The sequence below is a fragment of the Oryx dammah genome, unplaced genomic scaffold (genome assembly GCF_014754425.2).
Source record: "Oryx dammah isolate SB20612 unplaced genomic scaffold, SCBI_Odam_1.1 HiC_scaffold_18, whole genome shotgun sequence".
In the NCBI taxonomy this organism is placed as follows: domain Eukaryota; kingdom Metazoa; phylum Chordata; class Mammalia; order Artiodactyla; family Bovidae; genus Oryx; species Oryx dammah.
Genome location: NW_024070202.1, coordinates 95,403,202 through 95,423,035, shown reverse-complemented (window position 1 = coordinate 95,423,035; position 19,834 = coordinate 95,403,202). Strand labels below are relative to the sequence as shown.

Here is a 19,834-nt window from a genome sequence, read left to right as displayed (position 1 = left end):
ACTCAGACCCCATGGAGCCCTCCATGCTCCTCTGTCCCTGGGATTCTCCAGGCAAGGATACTGGAGTGGGTTGTCATTTCCTCCTCCAGGGGATCTTCCTGACCTAGGGATCAAACCCACCTCCTCCTCCATTTCCTGTGTTAGCAGGTGGATTCTTTACCCAGAGATGTAGTGAAGATGAAGGAGGTTCAGGAAAGGAGTTGCTCAAAGATGATTCTGATTCTCTTCATCTCTTGGGGGTGGTAACTTATCTACTGACATGTTTCTTCACTGCAAGAAGAAAACTTTATCATTCCTAACCTGCTGCAGGGAAACAGGTGTTCTGGTCCATGCTCATACTTGGCTATACGGCAGCGTCTTCTGTTTGCCTGTCATCTTACAGTTTACACATGTTATTTAGGAGTTGTCACCATTCTACCAATAGCGAAACTGGGGACAGGAATTGAGGATTCTCTCAAGATCACACAGCTAGTTAAATGTACTAGGCCTTGCATCTATATCTTTTCCCTCCCAAGTCCTACATTTTCTCAACACCATATTGATGCTTGTGTTCCAACAACAAAGTATGTTTCCAGAATGCAATTATAATAGGATTTTCCTTTTACAGGGGAGTTCTGAAAGGCAGTTAACATCCTTAAGGGTGCCAGAGTTGGGCCAGGGGTATTTTGAGGTTAACTTCAAGAGTGTGCCAAGAATACAGAAAGGAGTACAGTACCAAGAACTCAGGAAGGCCTCTGGCCATGCTCGAGGCACACTGTTCTAAGAGAATGACTCATCGTTTATCATGGTCACAAAGACCTGACTCCATCCTCTTCCTGAAGAGGTCATTCACCCTGCTCCCTGCCCTGCCCACCAAGAGGCACTCTCAGTTGTCATTTTTGTTACGCCTCTTAGTCACTCATAAGTCCCCATCTTACAAGCTCCCTCCCAAACCACATATTTATTTTGAATCCTAAGGGTCAAAAAATTAAAGAATAGGACTAGCCACTATAATTAACACAAGTGATACTGAGATAGCTAGGATTTTTCAATGGCCTTGGCATCTTAGATATTAAAAGTCACTGGGAGCCTAGCAAACAGGGTCTTCTACCAGCATTTACTTAAAAGGGAAGGTGAGGCAAAGGAGTTGAGACTGCCCAGTGCTACACAAAAGTCACTGGTGGATCTAGATATGAGCCTAGGATTCCTGATTCCTGCCCTAGACCACCCATACTTACAGCCTGAGTTCAGAGGGCAGGTAGACAACAAGTGCTACAGACATTATACCAAATGTTCTAACCTCCCCTTTGAAGTTTTACCAAACATCAGACTTACTAGCCTGGCAGTGGACAGACCAACAGTAGGAAAGCTACTTCCACTATAGCTTTTCTTTCTTCCTTGTAATACGAATGTTTCTGGACAGAATATAACTTGACGGCCTTCATCCACACTTGATATGGGAGCAGCTATCGTCACAACTGTGTTAAACACAAAGCCTTCTCTGCTTAAACACAAAGCCTTCCCACCAGATGACAAATATATCAAGGGAGAGGAGGTGGTGACCCACATTTCCATCCTTTTAATTCTCTAGAGGATTAACCCAGGAAAGGCCAATTCCTTACCTTATCACCACACACCATTTTCCTGTTTTGAAAACAGAGAAATGTTACTCACGGGCCATGCTCAAAGCACACTCTAGTAAAATGGATTATTTTTGATTTGTAAAGTGAAGAGAACATAATCCCTATTTTGAATAATATCAGTGGACAACTAACACCAGAATAGAGGATCACACACAAAGCCAAGAAAAATGTAAACCAGACCAGGAGATAGAAAGGGCCAAGAGGAAAGCTCATACAACTCAGCCCAAACAATCTGTTATCTTTGTTGAGCATATTTCTGAGTTTATTTTTTTCAAGGATCAGCCCTTAAAATTTCTTCCCCTTCTTTGGGATCTGGAATTTTACCAGTCTCCAGATTCTCTTTATTATCTTTTCTACAATTAATTTTCAGTTCAGTTTTTTTCTTCTAGTTCCTAACCTGTACAAGCATGCCCCCCCTTAAAGAAAACCTGGGAAACCCAAGTCCAGATTTACAAAATGGATAAAGTAGGACAGGTCGTTAACAGTAGATGAAGAAAACACTATTTTATGAAGTCACTTACCATTGCTCTTTAAAAATGGAAACTTCCCCTAGAAACTCAGTAAGATCCACCAGAGCGCCATTTCAACACTGCCTCAAAGATAACAAGGTCTCTACAGTGTATATAATTTGCCTGAATAAAACTCACCTGTTTGAGGGAAAATATTAACTTTGTAAAAATATTTACACAGTATGTAAATATTTCAAAAGTTGACTTCAAAAGAATTTTTACCAAACACAAGAGACATCTTGTAGTGTCCATATATAACTTTTTATTAAGAAAATGAACAAAATACATTCTTTCTCCATATGTACATTACATACAACGTAATTCTACAACTGCGACTGTTCAGCAGATCACCTATTTATTCACAAAGCAGTGTTAACACGTTCACCAAACCTGGGATCAGAACATTGCTCATACTAAGAAAGAAAGCAAAACCCTAAAAAGTCCATACCGACAGGGCAAAAGTGAGATAAAACAGAGGATCATGAGCGGGGTGAGGAAGATTACAGAGCACACTCAACAGAGCCCAACAATTTAGAACAGTGATGTCGGAGGATACCTGATGCCCCCAAAACGTTTCTGTTTAAACATTCTAGCTAGCCCATGCCAGTGGTTCCAGACCTATCTCATGATCTCCACTTCTGATTTAGGTACCCAAGGATACAGGATCTGTGTTTCTATGGAAGAGGAGAGTAAAGAAGGGGTAGAACCCTGAAAGGTTGCAGTTTCTTCCTTCATAAATTAAGAAAAGGACTCTCATGAAATACAAAGCTCCTAAATCTTAGCTGGTAACCAGAGAAATACATTTTTGGAGAGACAGTTGCTAAGCATGGTAAGGGAAATTTTGTATCAAGGACTCCTTATTTATATACTCATCTCATATATACTTATGCTCATCTCTTTTCTTTTGCTTTGCTCTTCTCTGCTTTTCCTTTGGCCTTTGAAAAGTACCTTATCTTCTTAGGTGTGAGTTTAATTATGACTATATTAAAATAAAGTCCATCTAAACAGAAAACTCTTTGTTATGAACATGCTCCAAATGTCTATACTGGTACATAAAGGGTTTAACAATTCAAATTAATCTTAGAGATAAAATTTCAAATGACCTGAACAAGGCAGCTCCCTATATAGCTTTTGGGTAGTATCTTATATCTATAGTTTAGGCTTAAAAATTACATTTCAACAGAATTATTTTCAGGCGGTTTATCTAAAAAGGATAATGTTTTAAAGGAATATAGTAAGAATAGAGAAAAATGCTTGTGGACAATGGAACGGCTGTGTCAAGATTTTTTATTTTTTTCCTGGTCTTTACCATGTCGGGTAACAGAAGGAAGTCAGGAAAGTAAAATGAACAAGTCTCACCAGTTAAATAAGAGTGGCTTTCCTTCTTCACACTCTGTAATTTCCTAAATTTCTATGATAAACATACTTTTATAATTACAAAACCAATAAATGCTATTATTTAAAAGTCCCATTAGAAATGTTTAATACTCTTCAACTTTCAGATGACCTGGCTGCTCTAACACCATGTTTCCAGTCTGGGAGATGTTCTAACAGAGAGAAGGAACTATCCACAGCGTCAATAAGCAGATCCAGAAAGGGAAATTTTACTAGCTGTGGATGAGCTGCACCGTTCTGCTCAACCTAATCTGCAGTCCAACTTTGGTTCTGAGGATCTATCTCTATCTAAATGGATCTTAATTTCTGGCCAAGAGATACTTCTAATTTGTAAGAGTTGACCAAAAAAAAAATTCTAACATCTTTCCCAAGCTGCATTCATAACCCCCCAACCCTCCCACCCTGACCCCCTATCTTTTCCATTGAAAAGGTGGAATATTGTTTGTTGCCAAGACCAACACAAGAAAAGGAGGCCCTAAGTTTTCCTATACTCTTCTGAGGCTGCAGACTCAGCTGTGGGAAGAAATCTCATTAAAAACAAAAACCTATTTCCATAAAAGAATCTGCTCACAGAAAAATGTCTCTTTACAGTTTCTAAACTGAGCTATACATAGAGGAAATTTAATACTATATTATTTAATTTGTTTACTTCAAAAGATATTTTATGACAAGTCAGAAAAGCAAGCTGGCTTAAAGAATAACACAATCACAGTGTATCTTGGTTAGGCTAAACGTAATGCTTAAGAAAGTGAGCCCACTTTTATTTCTCTAAATGCGTGGTTTACAATTGAGGGAAAAATTGTTTTAAAACTGGTTACCAAAATCATTTTTCTGGGAAAGGGAAAAAAAAGTCTCAAAAAGGAGACTAAGTACATGACTGTTAAAAACATAGCTTCTCCACAGAAGATCGCTCACATTTAAACTTTTGGACTTTGATATCCTACAATCAAATTTGGGGTTTATAGCTAATGGTGGAGAAGGAAATGGCAACCCACTCCAGTGTTCTTGCCTGGAGAATCCCAGGGACGGGGGAGCCTGGTGGGCCGCCGTCTATGGGATCACACAGATTCGGACACGACTGAAGCGACTCAGCAGCAGCAGCTAATGTGTATGTGTAAATCGTATCTGACTCTGCGAGCCCATGGACTATACAGCCCATGGAATTCTCCAGGCCAGAACACTTGGAGTGGGTAGCCTATCTCTTCACCAGGGGATCTTCCAGATCCAGGAATCAAACCAGGGTCTCCAGAAAAGCCAAGTGAATTTAAGCTAAGCCTTTATAAAGGTGCAAATATCCTAAGACTTTTAAAGTACATAATTTTAAAAATGTAAAGCTACACATTTCTGTCCTATTTTTCCCCCTTTTACCTTAAGAAGGTAAACACAGCAACTACAAGGCAACATGCTGAAACAGTCACTTGCCAAAATCTGATGGCATAGGAGCCTCTCCTTTGCTGCAAAATGAATTTATAGAGCTCTGCCAGTTACCGTGGAATTAAACTCATTCTAGATACTTTCTCTAATGTAGTCACTTCATAGATGGGGAGGAAACCTAAAGAACAAACCAAAATTATTAAGTACTCCTAATGCCAAGCCCAGAACTCATTTACTTCCTGGCAAAGTCGAATAAACAGAGACTTTCTAGAGTATGTATAATTTATTTATTTTAAAACACAGAAACTAAAGTGATATCAGCTCAATTCTGTATGGGTTAGAAGTTAAGCATGAAATGATAATTTTCTTCCTAAAGGGCTAGAAAATGAATGCCAACCACATGACACTAGCTAAACCGTAACAAAGGTTTTCTTGAGATTTGTTAACAAAAGGAGAGAAATTAAGCTCAAAATTGGCTACTTGAGTAACTCCTTAATCATGCACAAAGGCCTGTTCAGTACATCACAGTGTTTTTCCTTTCTGCCAATTAATTTTGCATTCATTAAGCACTGAATGAAACTGAAGAATGACGATCTTTTCGGGTTGGTATTCGCATGGCAGACAGCTCAGATATCCAAACTAACTGCTGTGAATGTTAGCATCCCAGATGGTACAGAGCTGTGTGCAGCAAGAGCTTAAACTTGATAAAAAAAAACAAGTTCCCTGGGAGCCCAAAAAACTTGTGTGTTAAAATGTTTTATTGCTGGTTTTTTCTCTGGATCCTTATCAAGGAGCTGGCTGTACATAAGAAACTGCTCACCTACTTTAAGATCTAGAGCCCATTATAACTGGGTTCTGTTTCAAGATCTGTATCAGCTATTTGGGAGAGTGAGAAAAGCAACTAACCAAGAAATGCTGCTTTCTAAAGACTGTTCAGAATAACTGCGCTTTGATCCCTTTTGACAGGCTTCTTCTCAGCACTGCAATAGATTAATTTATGGTTAGAAACGAAGAACTTTCTTTCTCATTTAGATCTGTGGACCTTCAAATCCATGGGCAAAAAGCTCCTATTTTTCCTTCTCTAACAAACCCTCAAATCTCCTATATAGATCTGTTCCTAAAGTTCAATACTTCCAAGTGAAAATGCCAAACAGCCAAAATAGGACATTACATATAATTGTTTAATAGTTCATCGAAACTGTTTCAACAGCAGATAAAAAAGAAAAGAAGACAAATTAGTTCATAATTCCAAGTGATACAACTGGTCTATTTCCCTACTTAACATCTCCCTCTTTATTGTTGCCAACCCTGTGCCTGGCTCTCAGGTAACATCCACATAACACTCTGTTTACAATAAAGCTAGGCAGTGTTTGAGGACACAATAGTACATATTTCTAAGTCTTACTTCTAAAGAATGGCTACTGTGGAAGATAAACTAGAATTACCCTTTGATTTTCAGGTTTTTACGTTATGAATTGAACTGGAGCTCAAGATCTGTAACTTCAGAGTTCTAAGAGTGAAAAAAAAAAGGATTCCCACAAGGGCATCTCCGTGTTCTACGAGAAAATCTGGTTTACTATAATTTCTAATGACTCCTTAGGTTAAGGGCTGTAAATCTACTGTCAGAGAATTTATAGGATTTATCACTGGCAAAGACTGGGAATAGGATTTTGTTATTTAAAATTTGAGCTAAATTCACATTCTTTGTTGTTGTTGTTATTCTTTTTGCCCATGTGGTATGGCTTATGGAATCTTAGTTCCTTGACTAGGGATCAAACCCAGGGCCTTGGCAGTGAAAATGTGGTGTCCTAACCACTGGACCACCAGGGAATTCACTAAATTTACATACTTAAGGGGAAGAGACATTTATAAGACTGTACTATACTTTTAAATTTTTATTTTTTTGGTCACATCAAGAGGCATGTGGGATCTCAGTTCCCTGACCAAGGATTGAGCTGCACCCTCTGCACTGGAAGCACGGAACCCTAAACACCAGACCACCAGGAAGTCCCTGTACTATTTTAAGTGAAAAAAAAAAAAAAAAGAATGAATACCAATCATTTCATGGCAATTAAAGCTATTCCTGATATTCAATTATCTCAGAAATTGAAAGTCAATTCTTAACACAAAATTCAACTTTAGCAGAAAATCAATGCTACTCAGGGGAGGTAAGAATAGGGAACTGAAAGTTGCTCAGTGTCCGACTCTGCGACCCCATGGACTATACCATGGAATTCTCCAGGCCAGAATACTGGAGTGGGTAGCCTTTCCCTTCTCCAAAGGATCTTCCCAACCCAGGGATCAAATCCAGGTCTCCAGCATTGCAGGTGGATTCTTTACCAGCTGAGCCACAAGAGAAGCCCAAGAATTCTGGAGTGGGTAGCCTATCCCTTCTCCAGGGGATCTTCCCGATCCAGGAATCGAACTGGGGTCTCCTGCATTGCAGGCAGATTCTTTACCAGTTGAGCTACCAAGGAGGCTCTAAGAATAGGGGGAAAGAGGCAAAGAAATACAAAGACAACAGGCAAATGAAAATTCTGGTGATGTGCTAAATTCCATGAGCTCTGCTATGAAACTTGCACCTCATCTATAGTACAACTATACTTCTTAGTGCCAGGCAAAGCAACACTGGCTCTTCCATTAAAAGAATGCTGTAAGCTATAAGCCATATTACTATCTCCCAAATGAAAATAATTCAAGCATTTTTATAGTAGTGTCTGGATGTTATAAATTCCTTAATAACATACAATTTTAAATTTCACTGATCTATTGTCATTATGAAGGATAAAAGAGCATGTTTGCTTCAGAATGATTTTGAAAACCCAGGAAGTCTAGGGCTAAAAAAGCCCCGAATAAAGTTATAATCGCTAAGAAAAATAATGGAAGCACAATTCATAGTATTTGGGGGATAGGAAGAAATCAAGGTTTAAAAATTATGTATAAATAAAATCTCTTAAGACAGCATTTTTTTTAAATAAAAAGAACATTTGGGGAAGAAATCAATTAACTGTAGTTATGAGTCCTCCCTGTCAAAACAAACAGTGCTGACTGACATCATTCAGCTGATCTAGCTGGCTCCTAATTATTTCAACAAACATCAAAATTTCCACCTTCAACTGAATTACCTCCAGATTAGAAGTTTGGGGCACCCATATCATTTCAGCATCAATACAAACCACAGGGAGATGTAGGCCATAGTCAAAAATCACAAAAAGAATAATGCTATTTGACTAATAAGGAATACAAAAAATTTGAGTGAAAGAACCTAAAGACCTAATTTACAGCTACTGTTATATACAGACTCTCTATGATTACTCCTCTAATAACTATAAACTTTTTCTAAGAAGCCTGTGTATCTTTGATTAAAGACTATCTTAAGAATTTAAAACGTAGTTAAAGTTCAGGCTAGAATTTCTGCAAAAGTTTGAAACTGCATGTGCTAAGTCACTTCAATTGTGTCCGACTCTTTGCAATCCCATGGATTGTAGCCCTCCAGGCTCTTCTGTCCATGGGATTCTCCAGGCAAGAATACTGGAGTGGGTTGCCATTTCCTTCTCCAGGTGATCTTCCCGACCCAGGGACTGAACCTGCATCTCTTGTGTCTCCTGCATTGCAGGCAGATTCTTTACCACTGAGCGACTGGGGTATGAACGTGTATTGTTTGAGAGAGGAAAAAAAAAAGATTACAAAGGGTACAGTTTTTAAAAGCTAGATGATGTTGTTTAGGGTACACATTGCATGATCCTCTCCCATAGAAATAATTTCAAACCATAATTCTCAACTGCTTTGTAACACCCAACCAGCTAAAGAGGTAGCACGACATTCAGCTAGGAAATAATCAAATGACCCACAGTTACCTAATGAATTTCATCTTGTGTTAAGAATAATTACAGGGTAACTCCTTAAATGACACTGAGTTTAATTCAGAAAACAAAATCAGAACCATACTGCTTTATAAGTGCTTTTGAGCCATTAAGGATTATTCACAATCTCTCACTGTGTCTCAAACTAGTTTCTATTTATAAATTAAATTTTAAAACTGTTTTATTACCTGAAACTCTATTAATGTATCTCTAAATAGCACTTTTAAGGCAGATGTGAAGAGATCCACTAGAAAGATAAGTTGGCAAATCATTTATGTTCAAGACATATTTCATGGATGAATGTAGTTTTACAGTCTTAAAACACTGAGCTCTAAACCCAACATGCTTTTCTGTGATAAATCAGTGTATTAACTTTATAATGTTTTCTATCAGTTTTAAAGAAAACCAGGTCTAAAAGACAATCTTGCTAAAGGTTAATACTGTCACCTTTAGCACAGAGCTAGGCACCCAAGTCTCAATTCCTTTGCTTCACAGGAGGCCAATATATGTGAATTAACCAGGTTGGCCACATGAGGTCTCTGTCATTCCACAAGATCCAAGTGCATTTTGGAAGTATCTTACAAATCAGATAATTATCACGAGGTACAAGCACTGAAAATAGTGTTAGAGCCTAGTCTATTTCTAGTTTAAATTATTTCTAGTTTATTATTCCGGAATAATATATTCCAGTGGAAAAAGGAGAAATGGGGATGAGGCTGACGTTAGGGGTAATGAATCTGAGCAAACTGTACTCCACTAACGAATGCATCTAAAACCAGGGTGTCTCAACTGGGGACTCACTAAGCTAGGATAAAAGAATTTTTAAGTAGTAAAGCATAGATATTTGGCTACTTGAACAAAGTATATAAATACCAAATTAGATTAAATTGTATAATATACTACTAGAATACTTGGAAATATATGTAGCTTTTCACTAAATATATAAACAAGTTATACATCAGGGTTCCGATGTCAAAAGTGAGCAGAGTGTCAATCTTGGTGGGTATAATGAAGCCCTACATTCTCCTGCAATCATTACCAGCACTGCCCCAGGGTACAAATTCTGATTTACCTAGTCAATAACTTCCTAAATACAGTCTATGTTACTTAAGCAACACTAAATGGTTTGCTATGACTCAATCCTATTTCAACACGTTAGTGAAAAATATATATATAAGTGAAAAAAAAGAGAAAAGGTTTCACTTAAAGTGAGGAAAGATGAAATTAGAACAAGAATACTTAGAAAACAATCAGTAGAAAATCAGTTAGGGAAAAATAAAAGCAAACAAAATCACTGAGTCCAAGAACTAAGTTTCCTCCAAATACGGAATCTAAAGAACTACAGGAAAAAAATGGCCAAAAAAAAGGAGGGGGGGGGGGCGTGGACCACCATAATAAAGTAATTATCCTCCAATTAAAATAAATAAATAAATTAAAAAATAAATGGTGGAGGGCAGCAGAATTTCATTTGGTTATTGTCTTTAAAAGTGCCAGAATTCACAGTGAGTAAAACTAGAGCTTTTAAATTTAGAAACTCTTTCCAAGTTCTTTCCTATCAATTCACTGATTTGTACTTGATTCCACAAAAAGACTTCAATAGATTATAATATTAGCGATAATGTTTTATGTTCTTGACTGTCACTTAGGGAACTCTTTTAATGAACTGTATAAGTAGTAAGTAGATTCTACTTGCTCACCTGTAAAGTCAATGGGTTATTCTGCAGCTACATAGTTAGGTACTTCCTGAATTATGTATCTTTCATAAATCTAATTGTTTTATAAATCACTACTGATTGCTTTGGAATGCTTGAAAAGCCAAGGACCCCAAGATTCAAGGCTAGGAGTAGGAGAGATATATTTCTATCCATCTCCAAAAGATGAGAAACCATGCAGAAATGACTGACTGAAGAGGGATTGCAAAGTCTCATTCCTATACATGAGACTTTTCGAAAGTGCAAATCAATTTCTTCTTTCTTTGGTGAGGCCTAACCTTGCTACTCAGGACATACTAAATTCTCTGAAGGCATTCACTTGGAAGAGTCATTGGTCTGGTAGACATTTATTATACTTGGTCTGCTTTAAGCGTGGTGGGTGTCAGTTGCATACAGCATACTTCTTGGCCAGGTATAAGTTTCCTATGCCGCATTCCACAGTACCTCATGGAATACATGTCTCCAATCTTCACAACAAAAGGAACTGTGGAACTGCCTTTCTTCTAGTTAAATAAAAAAATATTTGCACCATTATTTTTCTTTTTCTCTATTAAAAAATGCCTGGTCTATGTGTTATTTGAAATGCCTGTCAGTTGTAGTCCACTGGACTACAAACCATTATTCTTTAAAATATATATAGAAGCAGACGTAGAGAGCTAATGTGTATGGAAATAACGCAGCTCTGAAACCCATGATCCCAAATGGAAATGCTACAGACAGGCAGCATTTGTAGGAAGAAACTGAAGCCCTGGCCCTGAACAGCTCTGCCACGGGAAGGAGTCGTTTTCTTCCAGAATTACTTCCACAGGATCAATGAACGTGTCAGTTGCAACCAGAATCCTCCTGCTGGTAATTTTGAGAATGGCTCTTAAAGGTTCTGAAGTATATTCTCTCCTCGGTTTAAGGTTTCTGTGACTCAAAGTTTTGTAATAATCACTACAAAATATATCATTATAGGAACACTATATACCGATCTCAGATAAGTGCGTGGGTCAATCTCAGGTTTTGCCTTTTAGTTCTATGACAAGGAGCCCTCTGTCCCTCCTACTGTTTAATGTAATACAAGACTCTAGTCAACAAAGACACATATATCACTTAAACATACAGCAACTGCCCTACAGAACTATATACTGTTAAGAATGAAGTAAAGAGGTAACAGATGATATAAATCACTTACAAGCAGTTGGGTGATGTAAAGTGAAATGGGAAGAAAAAAGAAAGAAAGAGCAAAACAAGCCAACAACAAAATCCCAATCCTTGTAGCACTGAGTCCGTGAATAGGGCTTACTTGTTCCAATTTTAGAAAAATGAAATAAAAATCACTGCCTGATTATTTTTTCTTTTATACTCATGAATTCTTAAAAGTAAGAAAAAATATATATTTAATGGAAAGTATATACCAATTTCACTTTATTAGCCTAATTTAGGAATGGGATGAGGACGACGGGGTCAAGGTCAGGTGTGAAGGAAGAGGGATAAAACTTGTGACAGCAAAGATCCCTTCAAAACTCTGGTGCAGTCCTCAGTCACTGTAGCCTAACTGTCAATCAACAGAGCTGAAATCCAGAATACCAAAAGCAGACTCCTGTGCTCCAGTTCTGTCCAGGGGCTCTTCAGTCACAGTGTGATGAGGTCCACCAGGTTGCCTTTAGGAGGAGTCATGCTGTCAGGAAAGAAATTTACTAACGTGTCAAAGAGCTGAGTTCTTTGAGCATAGGTGTGATCCACATCCGAAAAGCCTGGTGAAAGAGAGAAAACAAAGAAACTCATCCACTGTGTTTAACGCTCTACACGTAACAGTAAAGCTAGTTGACAAAAGCAGCAATGTATAATGGAAAAATCAAAACCAAATCAGGCTTTGAAACTAGAGAGCAATGGGCTCTGATTCCAGTTCTGCGATACAGCAATGGTATGATCTTACGTAAGGTAAGCAGCCTTTCTACAACTGTTTCCTCAGCTACAAATCTGTGATAATCCTGTTTATGTCATAACCTTTACAGTGCAGATTAAATGCAATTATCTGAATACCATCCAGCAGAATGATTAGTATTTTAGTAACTAATATTGATTTCTCTTCCTTTCCTTGTAAGCATTTTCCTTTTCTGGTCCACTGAGGAATTTTCATTTCTCTTTTCTTTTTAATGCTTTTGGCCACTAAAGCTGTTTTGATAATAAAAATCTAATAATATTAAAGGGGTCTTTAGAAAGTAGTGGGCTTCCCTTGTAGCTAGCTCAGCCAGTAAAGAATCTGCCTGCAGTGCAGGAGACCAGGGTTCGATCCCTGGGTTGGAAAGATCCCTTGGAGAAGGAAATGGCAACCCATTCTAGCATTCTTGCCTGTAAGATCCCATGGACAGAGGAGCCTGTTGGGCTGCAGTCCATGGGGTCACAAAGAGTTGGGCATGACTGTGCGACTAACACTTACTTAGAAAGCAGTATAAAATCATTATGCCACTGACAGCTGGAAGAAGTCTCAAAGAACTGAGTGAAAATTCAGATAGTCCAGAAGAATGTCCTTCCAGAGGATGGAAGCAACATTTTTTATTTTTTTTTAATTTATTTTTAAGTGGAGGGTTCTTGCTTTGCAATGTTGCGTTGGTTTCTGCCGTACAACAACAAGCATCAGCTGGAACTATACATATATGCCTCTCTCTTGCGCTTCCTGCCCCCGACCCCCACCCCAGCCCTCTAGGTCATCACAGAGCACCGAGCTGAGCTCCCTGGGCCATACAGCATCCTCCCACTAGCTAGCTGTTTCACACACTGCACTGCATGTATGTCAGTACTACCCTCTCATGTCATGTCCACAGGTCTGCTCTCTAAGTCTACGTCTCTGTGCTTGCACTGCAAATCGGTTTATCAGTACTATTTTTCAAGATTCCATATACGTCTATTAATATATGATAACTGTTTTTCTCTTTCTGATTTACTCCATTACTCTTTGAGTACCTCCTCACTTTCTGGCACAGTAAGACCTCCAAGCTTATCTTTACACAGCTTTGGAATCTATCATTTTCCCTAACAGCTCTAGTTCCTTTTAGTGGCAAATGATATTTACAAACCAAGATCGGTGGTGCTGTTTCTAGGACTATATATATGCACACATATAATACGCATATCTCTTTTAAAAGGAATAAAATCATTAGTCCATGCTTTTACTGCTAATTCATTTTTTAAGGAACCTCACAGGATTCTTCCTCTCCTTATTTCATTCCATATTTATATCTCTTTTCTCCTACTAGGGAAACCATCTCTCTCAGCAATACCATCATATGTATTCATTTGCTCAACCTAAAACACACACAAAAGAAGTTCCAGAATTACTATACCCCAATCAGTACCAGCAAAATTCAAGATTTCCTTGCTTTTGCTATCTTTAGAATATACTTCACTTAGAGTATACAGTTTAAGCTGTACTTAAAAGACTTAATTCTCTTTTTTCCCCTATTGTCTGACTATGTCACAAATTTGATAAACATGTTTGTTTCTGTTCACATTCAACTTCAGGGCATTTACCACCTTTGTTTTTTTTGTAAAAATGTTGTAGTATAAAAAAATGCTGTGGTGTATTGTATTTTTAAGAGAGGACATTGATTCTGTGGTAGTACTTATCACTGTCATGAGATCAAATGATGTAGGAGGGAAGGAAATAAACAGAGTCTCCTACTACCTGCTAGGTTCTTCATGTATGACCACATTTCACTGTCACAAAAATCATATTAAGCAGTTACCATAAACTCCAATTTCAGATGAGACACTTAAGAGAGATTCAGTCATTCAGTAACGTATCACAGTTGGAGAGGAAAGAGAATGGAGTGTGAATTCATGTCTTTCCGACTCTAAAGCTCATTTATTTATATCAAGTATCTGAGTACTTATTAAATAGAAAACCTATTTTTTATTTTTATTCACCATTTACCAATAAGGAACCTGAAATTTACACGATCATTAGATGAATGGTTAAATTATGGTAGATCCCTACTATGGGACATTGTGTATCACTTACAAATACGATAAATCTAGTATAGTTTCACATAAGCATCCCCAAGCCACATTGTTAAATTTTAAAGAGTTATGTGGAGAATACACATTTTTATATTACATAATAAATAGAACCAGAACACATAAAACCAAACATCTGTGTGTGTGTGTGTGTGTGTACACGTATCCAGCTGATCCTCATTATTCACAGATTTCATATGTGTGCGTTTGTCTACCTGCTAAATTTGTAATCCCTAAATCAGTATTGTGCCACTTTTGTGGTCAATCACAGACAGGCACCAAGTGGCAAAAAAATCTCAGCTGCTACATGTAAATATACGTTCTCAACTGCGGTCAAACTAGGTAGTGCTCTGCCCACTTGTTTCAGCTCTCAGACTATAAACAAGTGCTCTTTTCACAATCTACTTGGTGTCATGTTCTTCACATTTTGTGTTTTCTGTTGGTGACTTCACTGCTTAAAATGCCCCCCAAGTGAGGTGCTGAAGTGATGGCTAGCGTTTCTAAGGGCAAGAAGGCTGTGATGTACTTTATGAAGAAAATACATGTTAGATAAGCTTTGCTCAGGGTGAGATACAGTGCTATTGGCATGAGTTCAATGTTAATGAATCAACAATATAAATATGTAAGTAAGGTATGTTCCTGCTGTAGCAAAACAACATTAAGTATTAATTAGTTGAAAAAATTCTGTGACAAGAGGCTTGAAGGACCCTAACTCTGTATTTTCCATAGAAGCAATGGGTCAGTATTAAACAAATTCAGGGTTACAAGTAACTGTATAGAATATTATTGTGAATTGTGGGAATCAAGTCTATCTATATGCCTGTGTGTAAATATCTGCCAAATGCAAGCAGTCACACTTGAAGGAAGGAGACAGAGATTGAGGGAAGTTGTTCAAAGACAACCTGAATATTTAAAAAAAAAAAACCTTTAAAATGTGTGGGGCACTGGGAAACTCAGCAACATTACTATATAAATGGTAGTGACAGGACAAAAAGGCTGTATTGATTTTAACTTTCATGTTCTTAAAACATACCTTGCTGAAAATATGCTTTTAAAATTAGCTAAAAGTCAGAAGTCAAGCTTCCAAGTGTCCACAGCCATAGCCACAGCAGCCTAAGCTAAAGATCCTCAAAGGATATTTTTCTCCGAAGTCAGTCATTTTTCAAAACTAAGACAATGCCAGCAGTTTGTAAACCATTTTCCATCTTTCTAAATTTTTAAATTACAAATAACATTAGCAAATACTTTTTAATTCTGAGAGGTTAAGATAAACTTGGATGCATTCTGAAGGAAGTCAGAAATTTTAGTTGAGCCAATTTTGTGGGTAACATAATTTAGAAAATGAAATAGTTATTTATACATGAAAAGTGTACACATCCATACATTAAAAAAAATAACCCACTAGATTTAAATTCTAAGTGGAGTGAAGGTAAAACAATCAGATAGAAAATGAACGAGAAAAACTAGGAACTCTAAATAGGCATGAAACCTTATGAAAAAGACTTTTTAAAACAAACGTCAAATTTCTCTTTATGAAAATTGGCCTATAGCCTGAATTTACTCCTTATTCAAATTCACCAGTGTTACAAAGCTTACATTTATAAGGCAGGTAACAGAAGTGGTACTCTAAATAGAACACTTACTAAGCATTTCATTTTGCTGTTTTCAAGAATACTTAATTCTCTCAACAACCTGAGGTCACTACTCTGCTTACCTCCATTTTACAGATGAAGAAATTAATGATTAATGATTAGAAAGGTGACTTGTTCAAAGTCATTTTTAAAATTAGCAAGTGGCAAAGCTGATATCTAAACCTAGATTCTGACCTTTAACCACTATACTATACTCTTCCCTCTTAACTACTACACTGCTTCCCTTCAGACAAGGTAGGAAATAAAACTTCACAGAAAATTTCCCTTTTTGTATTTATTTCTGTTGTGTCTGTACTGATCTCAGTGTATCTAAGGTCTGTTTAGAATCCAAGTAAAACAAACTGTTCCTGACAAAATATATTAGCTGACAGTGAACAGACCAAAGGAAAGAGTTAAGCTACAGGTAAAATATTTGCTGACAACAGTTTAATATATTTAAATGACTGCCAAGAAATTCTTGTTCTAAAGGCTAAATATAAGTCAGCCAGAGACATTTTAGTGCTATCCACCATTAAAATAAAAATAATGGCTCTGGGCTGTGGTATCCATACATAAGAAGGCACGCATTCACTCAAACTCAATATCTATGTGCCAGGCTCCCAGTTTGTCTATCACTAAATCCATTTCAAAAGATAAAATTCAAAAGGGCATGAACTTTCTAAAATAATGCATATAACTAGACTCTATCTCAGGGTTGAGATTCCTAACAACCTGAAGACAGTTAAAAAAATTTTTTTTAAACTAGTTTATTTATTTATGGCTGTGCTGGGTCTTTGTTGCTGTGTGTGGGGGGCCTTCTCTAGTTGGGGCGAGCCAGGGCTACTCTTCACTGCATTGCACAGGCTTCTCCTTGCGGTAGCTTCTTTTGTTGCTGAGCGAGGGTTCAAGAGTGCAGGCCCAGTAGTTGTGGTGCATGGGCTTAGTTGCCCCGCAGCATGTGGAATCTTCCTGGACCAAGGATCGTATCCATGTCCCTTGCATTTCAAGGCAGATTCTTAACCACTGGACTGCCAGGGAAGTCCTTTTTAAAAAGCCTTTCAGTGTATGGAATGGTGGTAAACCATTATGTCAATTTTTAGAAGAACCTTCTGAAGTTATGTTTTATAGTGGTCCTCTTGCCTTGTGGTGGAATGTTAACTCATGGTAAGTATATCAGTAATACAGTCTGCATTCCAAAACAATGGTACACAAATTATTTTGACCAGGCTTCTGTGCTGTCTATTTGCATAATAACCCAGCGATTGGTATAACGGGAACTGCAAACTGACCCATGAACTGGGAACTGATGCCAGTTATCAAGGATTTTTTGCATGTTACCTTGAGAACTGTTTCATTTGTTTGGATGACATCTCATCTAATGTTTCATTTTGAAGAAATCAAAATCAAACCTCCCCAATGCTAGGGCATATGGCCAGATAAAGTACACTGCAATACTTACCTAAAGCTGTGAAATCTGAACCAGATTTAAATAGAGCTGAAGCTAGGAGCTGAAACTGTGGGGAAAAAAAGAAAGCAAATTAGCTTAGCTAGGAACTGCAGTGTCAGTCACTCAGTCGTGTCCGACTCTTTGCGACCCCATGGACTGTAGCCTGCCAGGCTCCTCCATCCATGGGTTTTCCTAGGCAAGGATACTGGAGTAGGTTGCCATTTCCTTCTCCAAGCTAGGTAAGCACACTGGAGAAAAAAAATTCCTATAATTTCAACCATTTATTAGTTACTGTATCTATCTCCATATGTATTGCTTAGGTCTATTTACCAAATAGAAAGACTGAAGGCGGGAGAAGGGGACAACAGAGGATGCGATTGTTGGATGGCATCACCGACTCAATGGACATGAGCTTGAGTAAGCTCTGAGAGTTGGTGATGGACAGGGAAGCCTGGCATGCTGCAGTCCATGAGGTCACAAAGAGTCAGACATGACTGAGCGACTAAACTGAACCAAACTGATTCACCACCAAATACCGGAAAGAAGAACATTGTATTTAAAGAACACGCTAATTTTTTTTACTGGACTCTCTTATCATTTTTCAAAATACTAGACTAAGTCCTGGAATTATTTTACTTTAAAAATATATTAAAGTATGTACTTGTTAAGGAACAATTTAGTCCCTAGTACTGTGTTCAGTCGTATCTGATTCTGTTGGAATCCCCTGGACTATAGCCCACCAGGCTCCTAAGGAACAAGAGGTCAACTGAAATAAAAAATTACTGCTACCATGTGATCCAACAATTTCACTCCTGAGTACATATATCCAAAGAAAATGAAAACATTCATTGGAAAAGATACATACACTCTGATGTTTCATAGTACATTATTTACAATAGCTTGATATGGAAGCAACCTAACTGTCCATCAACAGATGCATGGATAAAAATGTGGTATGTATACACACATCCACACCCACAACCCTCTACACACTGGAATACTACTCAGCAATAAAAAAGAAAAAAAATCCTGCCATTTGCAACAACATGGATGGATCTGGAGGGTGTTATGCTAAGTGAAATAAGTCAGACAGAGAACAATAAATACTGGATGTCAACATTTGCATATAGAAACTAAAAAATAAATGAATGAATAAAACAAAAGAGAAACAGACTCACAAACAGAACAAAATAGTGGTTACCAATGGGAACACAGAAAGGGTAGGGGTGAAACAAGGGTAAGATTAAGAGGTACAAACTACTATATATATAAAAACTAGACACAAAGATATACAGTACAGGGAATATAGCCAGTATCTTACAATAAATCTAAATGGAGTATAGTCTGTAAAAATACTGAATCACTATATTATACATCTGAAACTAATACAATATTATAAATCCACTATACTTTGATTAAAAGAAAAAGAAAATTACTTATGTGGGAATCTATCATAGAGAGATTGATGCCCAAAATACAGTTACTGAACTTTAGGGATGGCTTATACATAATATAAATTACAACTTAGACTGGTATTCCATGGTATTTATAACTGTAGTATTATATAATTATATAATTTTAAAGGCTCCAAGTAAAAAAATGTTGTGTTGATTAGCTTCTCAGATTAGTCAGTCAGTTTAAATCAGACAATGTAGCTGAATGACGACAAATAAAATAAGACAAAACTATTGCACTGGGGTACTTTAACAAATTGGTAAACAAAAATTTAGGCTTCCCTGGTGTCTCAGATGGTAAAGAATCCGCCTGCAGTGCAGGAGACTTGGGTTTGATCCCTGGGTTGGGAAGATCCCTTGGAGGGCGTGGCAACCCACTCCAGTAACTCCTGCCTGGAGAATCCCCATGGGCAGAGGAGCCTGGTGGGCTACAGTCCATGGGGTGGAAAAGATGGACATGACTGAGCGACTAAACACATGAGATAAAAATTTAGGAGAACTATTGATATTTATCTTGACTGAGGATCCTGGAAAACAGGTCAGGTAAAGGTCAAATAAACAGAATCTCAACAGAGTTACTTGACACTTTGCAAAGCTTGAGCCACTGATTCTTCAGGATGAATCTCACACTTATTCTTGTAGCCTTTAAAATTTCAGCTATCAGTCACCTGATTAATCATCCTTTGAATGTAAGAAACTGGACAAATAATCCAGAAGCAACTAAACAAGAGTTAGAGGGGGAAAAGGGGTATAAAAGGAAGAGTTAAAAATATATGAAACTTCTTCATGTATTTTGGGTATCAGTACTGTGTCAGACATATCTAC

The 19,834-nt window shown here is 37.6% G+C and overlaps 1 protein-coding gene across 4 annotated transcripts in view; it reads right to left on the bottom strand.

Moving 5' to 3' along the window:
- Positions 1–11,836: 11,836 nt before the first annotated feature.
- Positions 11,837–19,834, bottom strand: part of MKLN1 (muskelin 1) — a 367,056-nt gene continuing 359,058 nt past the window's right edge. For 2 of the 4 annotated variants that reach the window (XM_040259653.1, XM_040259652.1), the window contains 2 exons: positions 17,568–17,622; positions 11,837–12,214 (listed from right to left, as the gene is read on the bottom strand). In XM_040259653.1, coding sequence (XP_040115587.1) covers positions 12,093–12,214; positions 17,568–17,622 — 177 coding nt within the window. In that variant the 3' untranslated portion in view covers positions 11,837–12,092. The remainder of the gene's footprint in view (positions 12,215–17,567; positions 17,623–19,834) is intronic. The other 2 variants (XM_040259651.1, XM_040259650.1) reach the window with 1 other exon arrangement.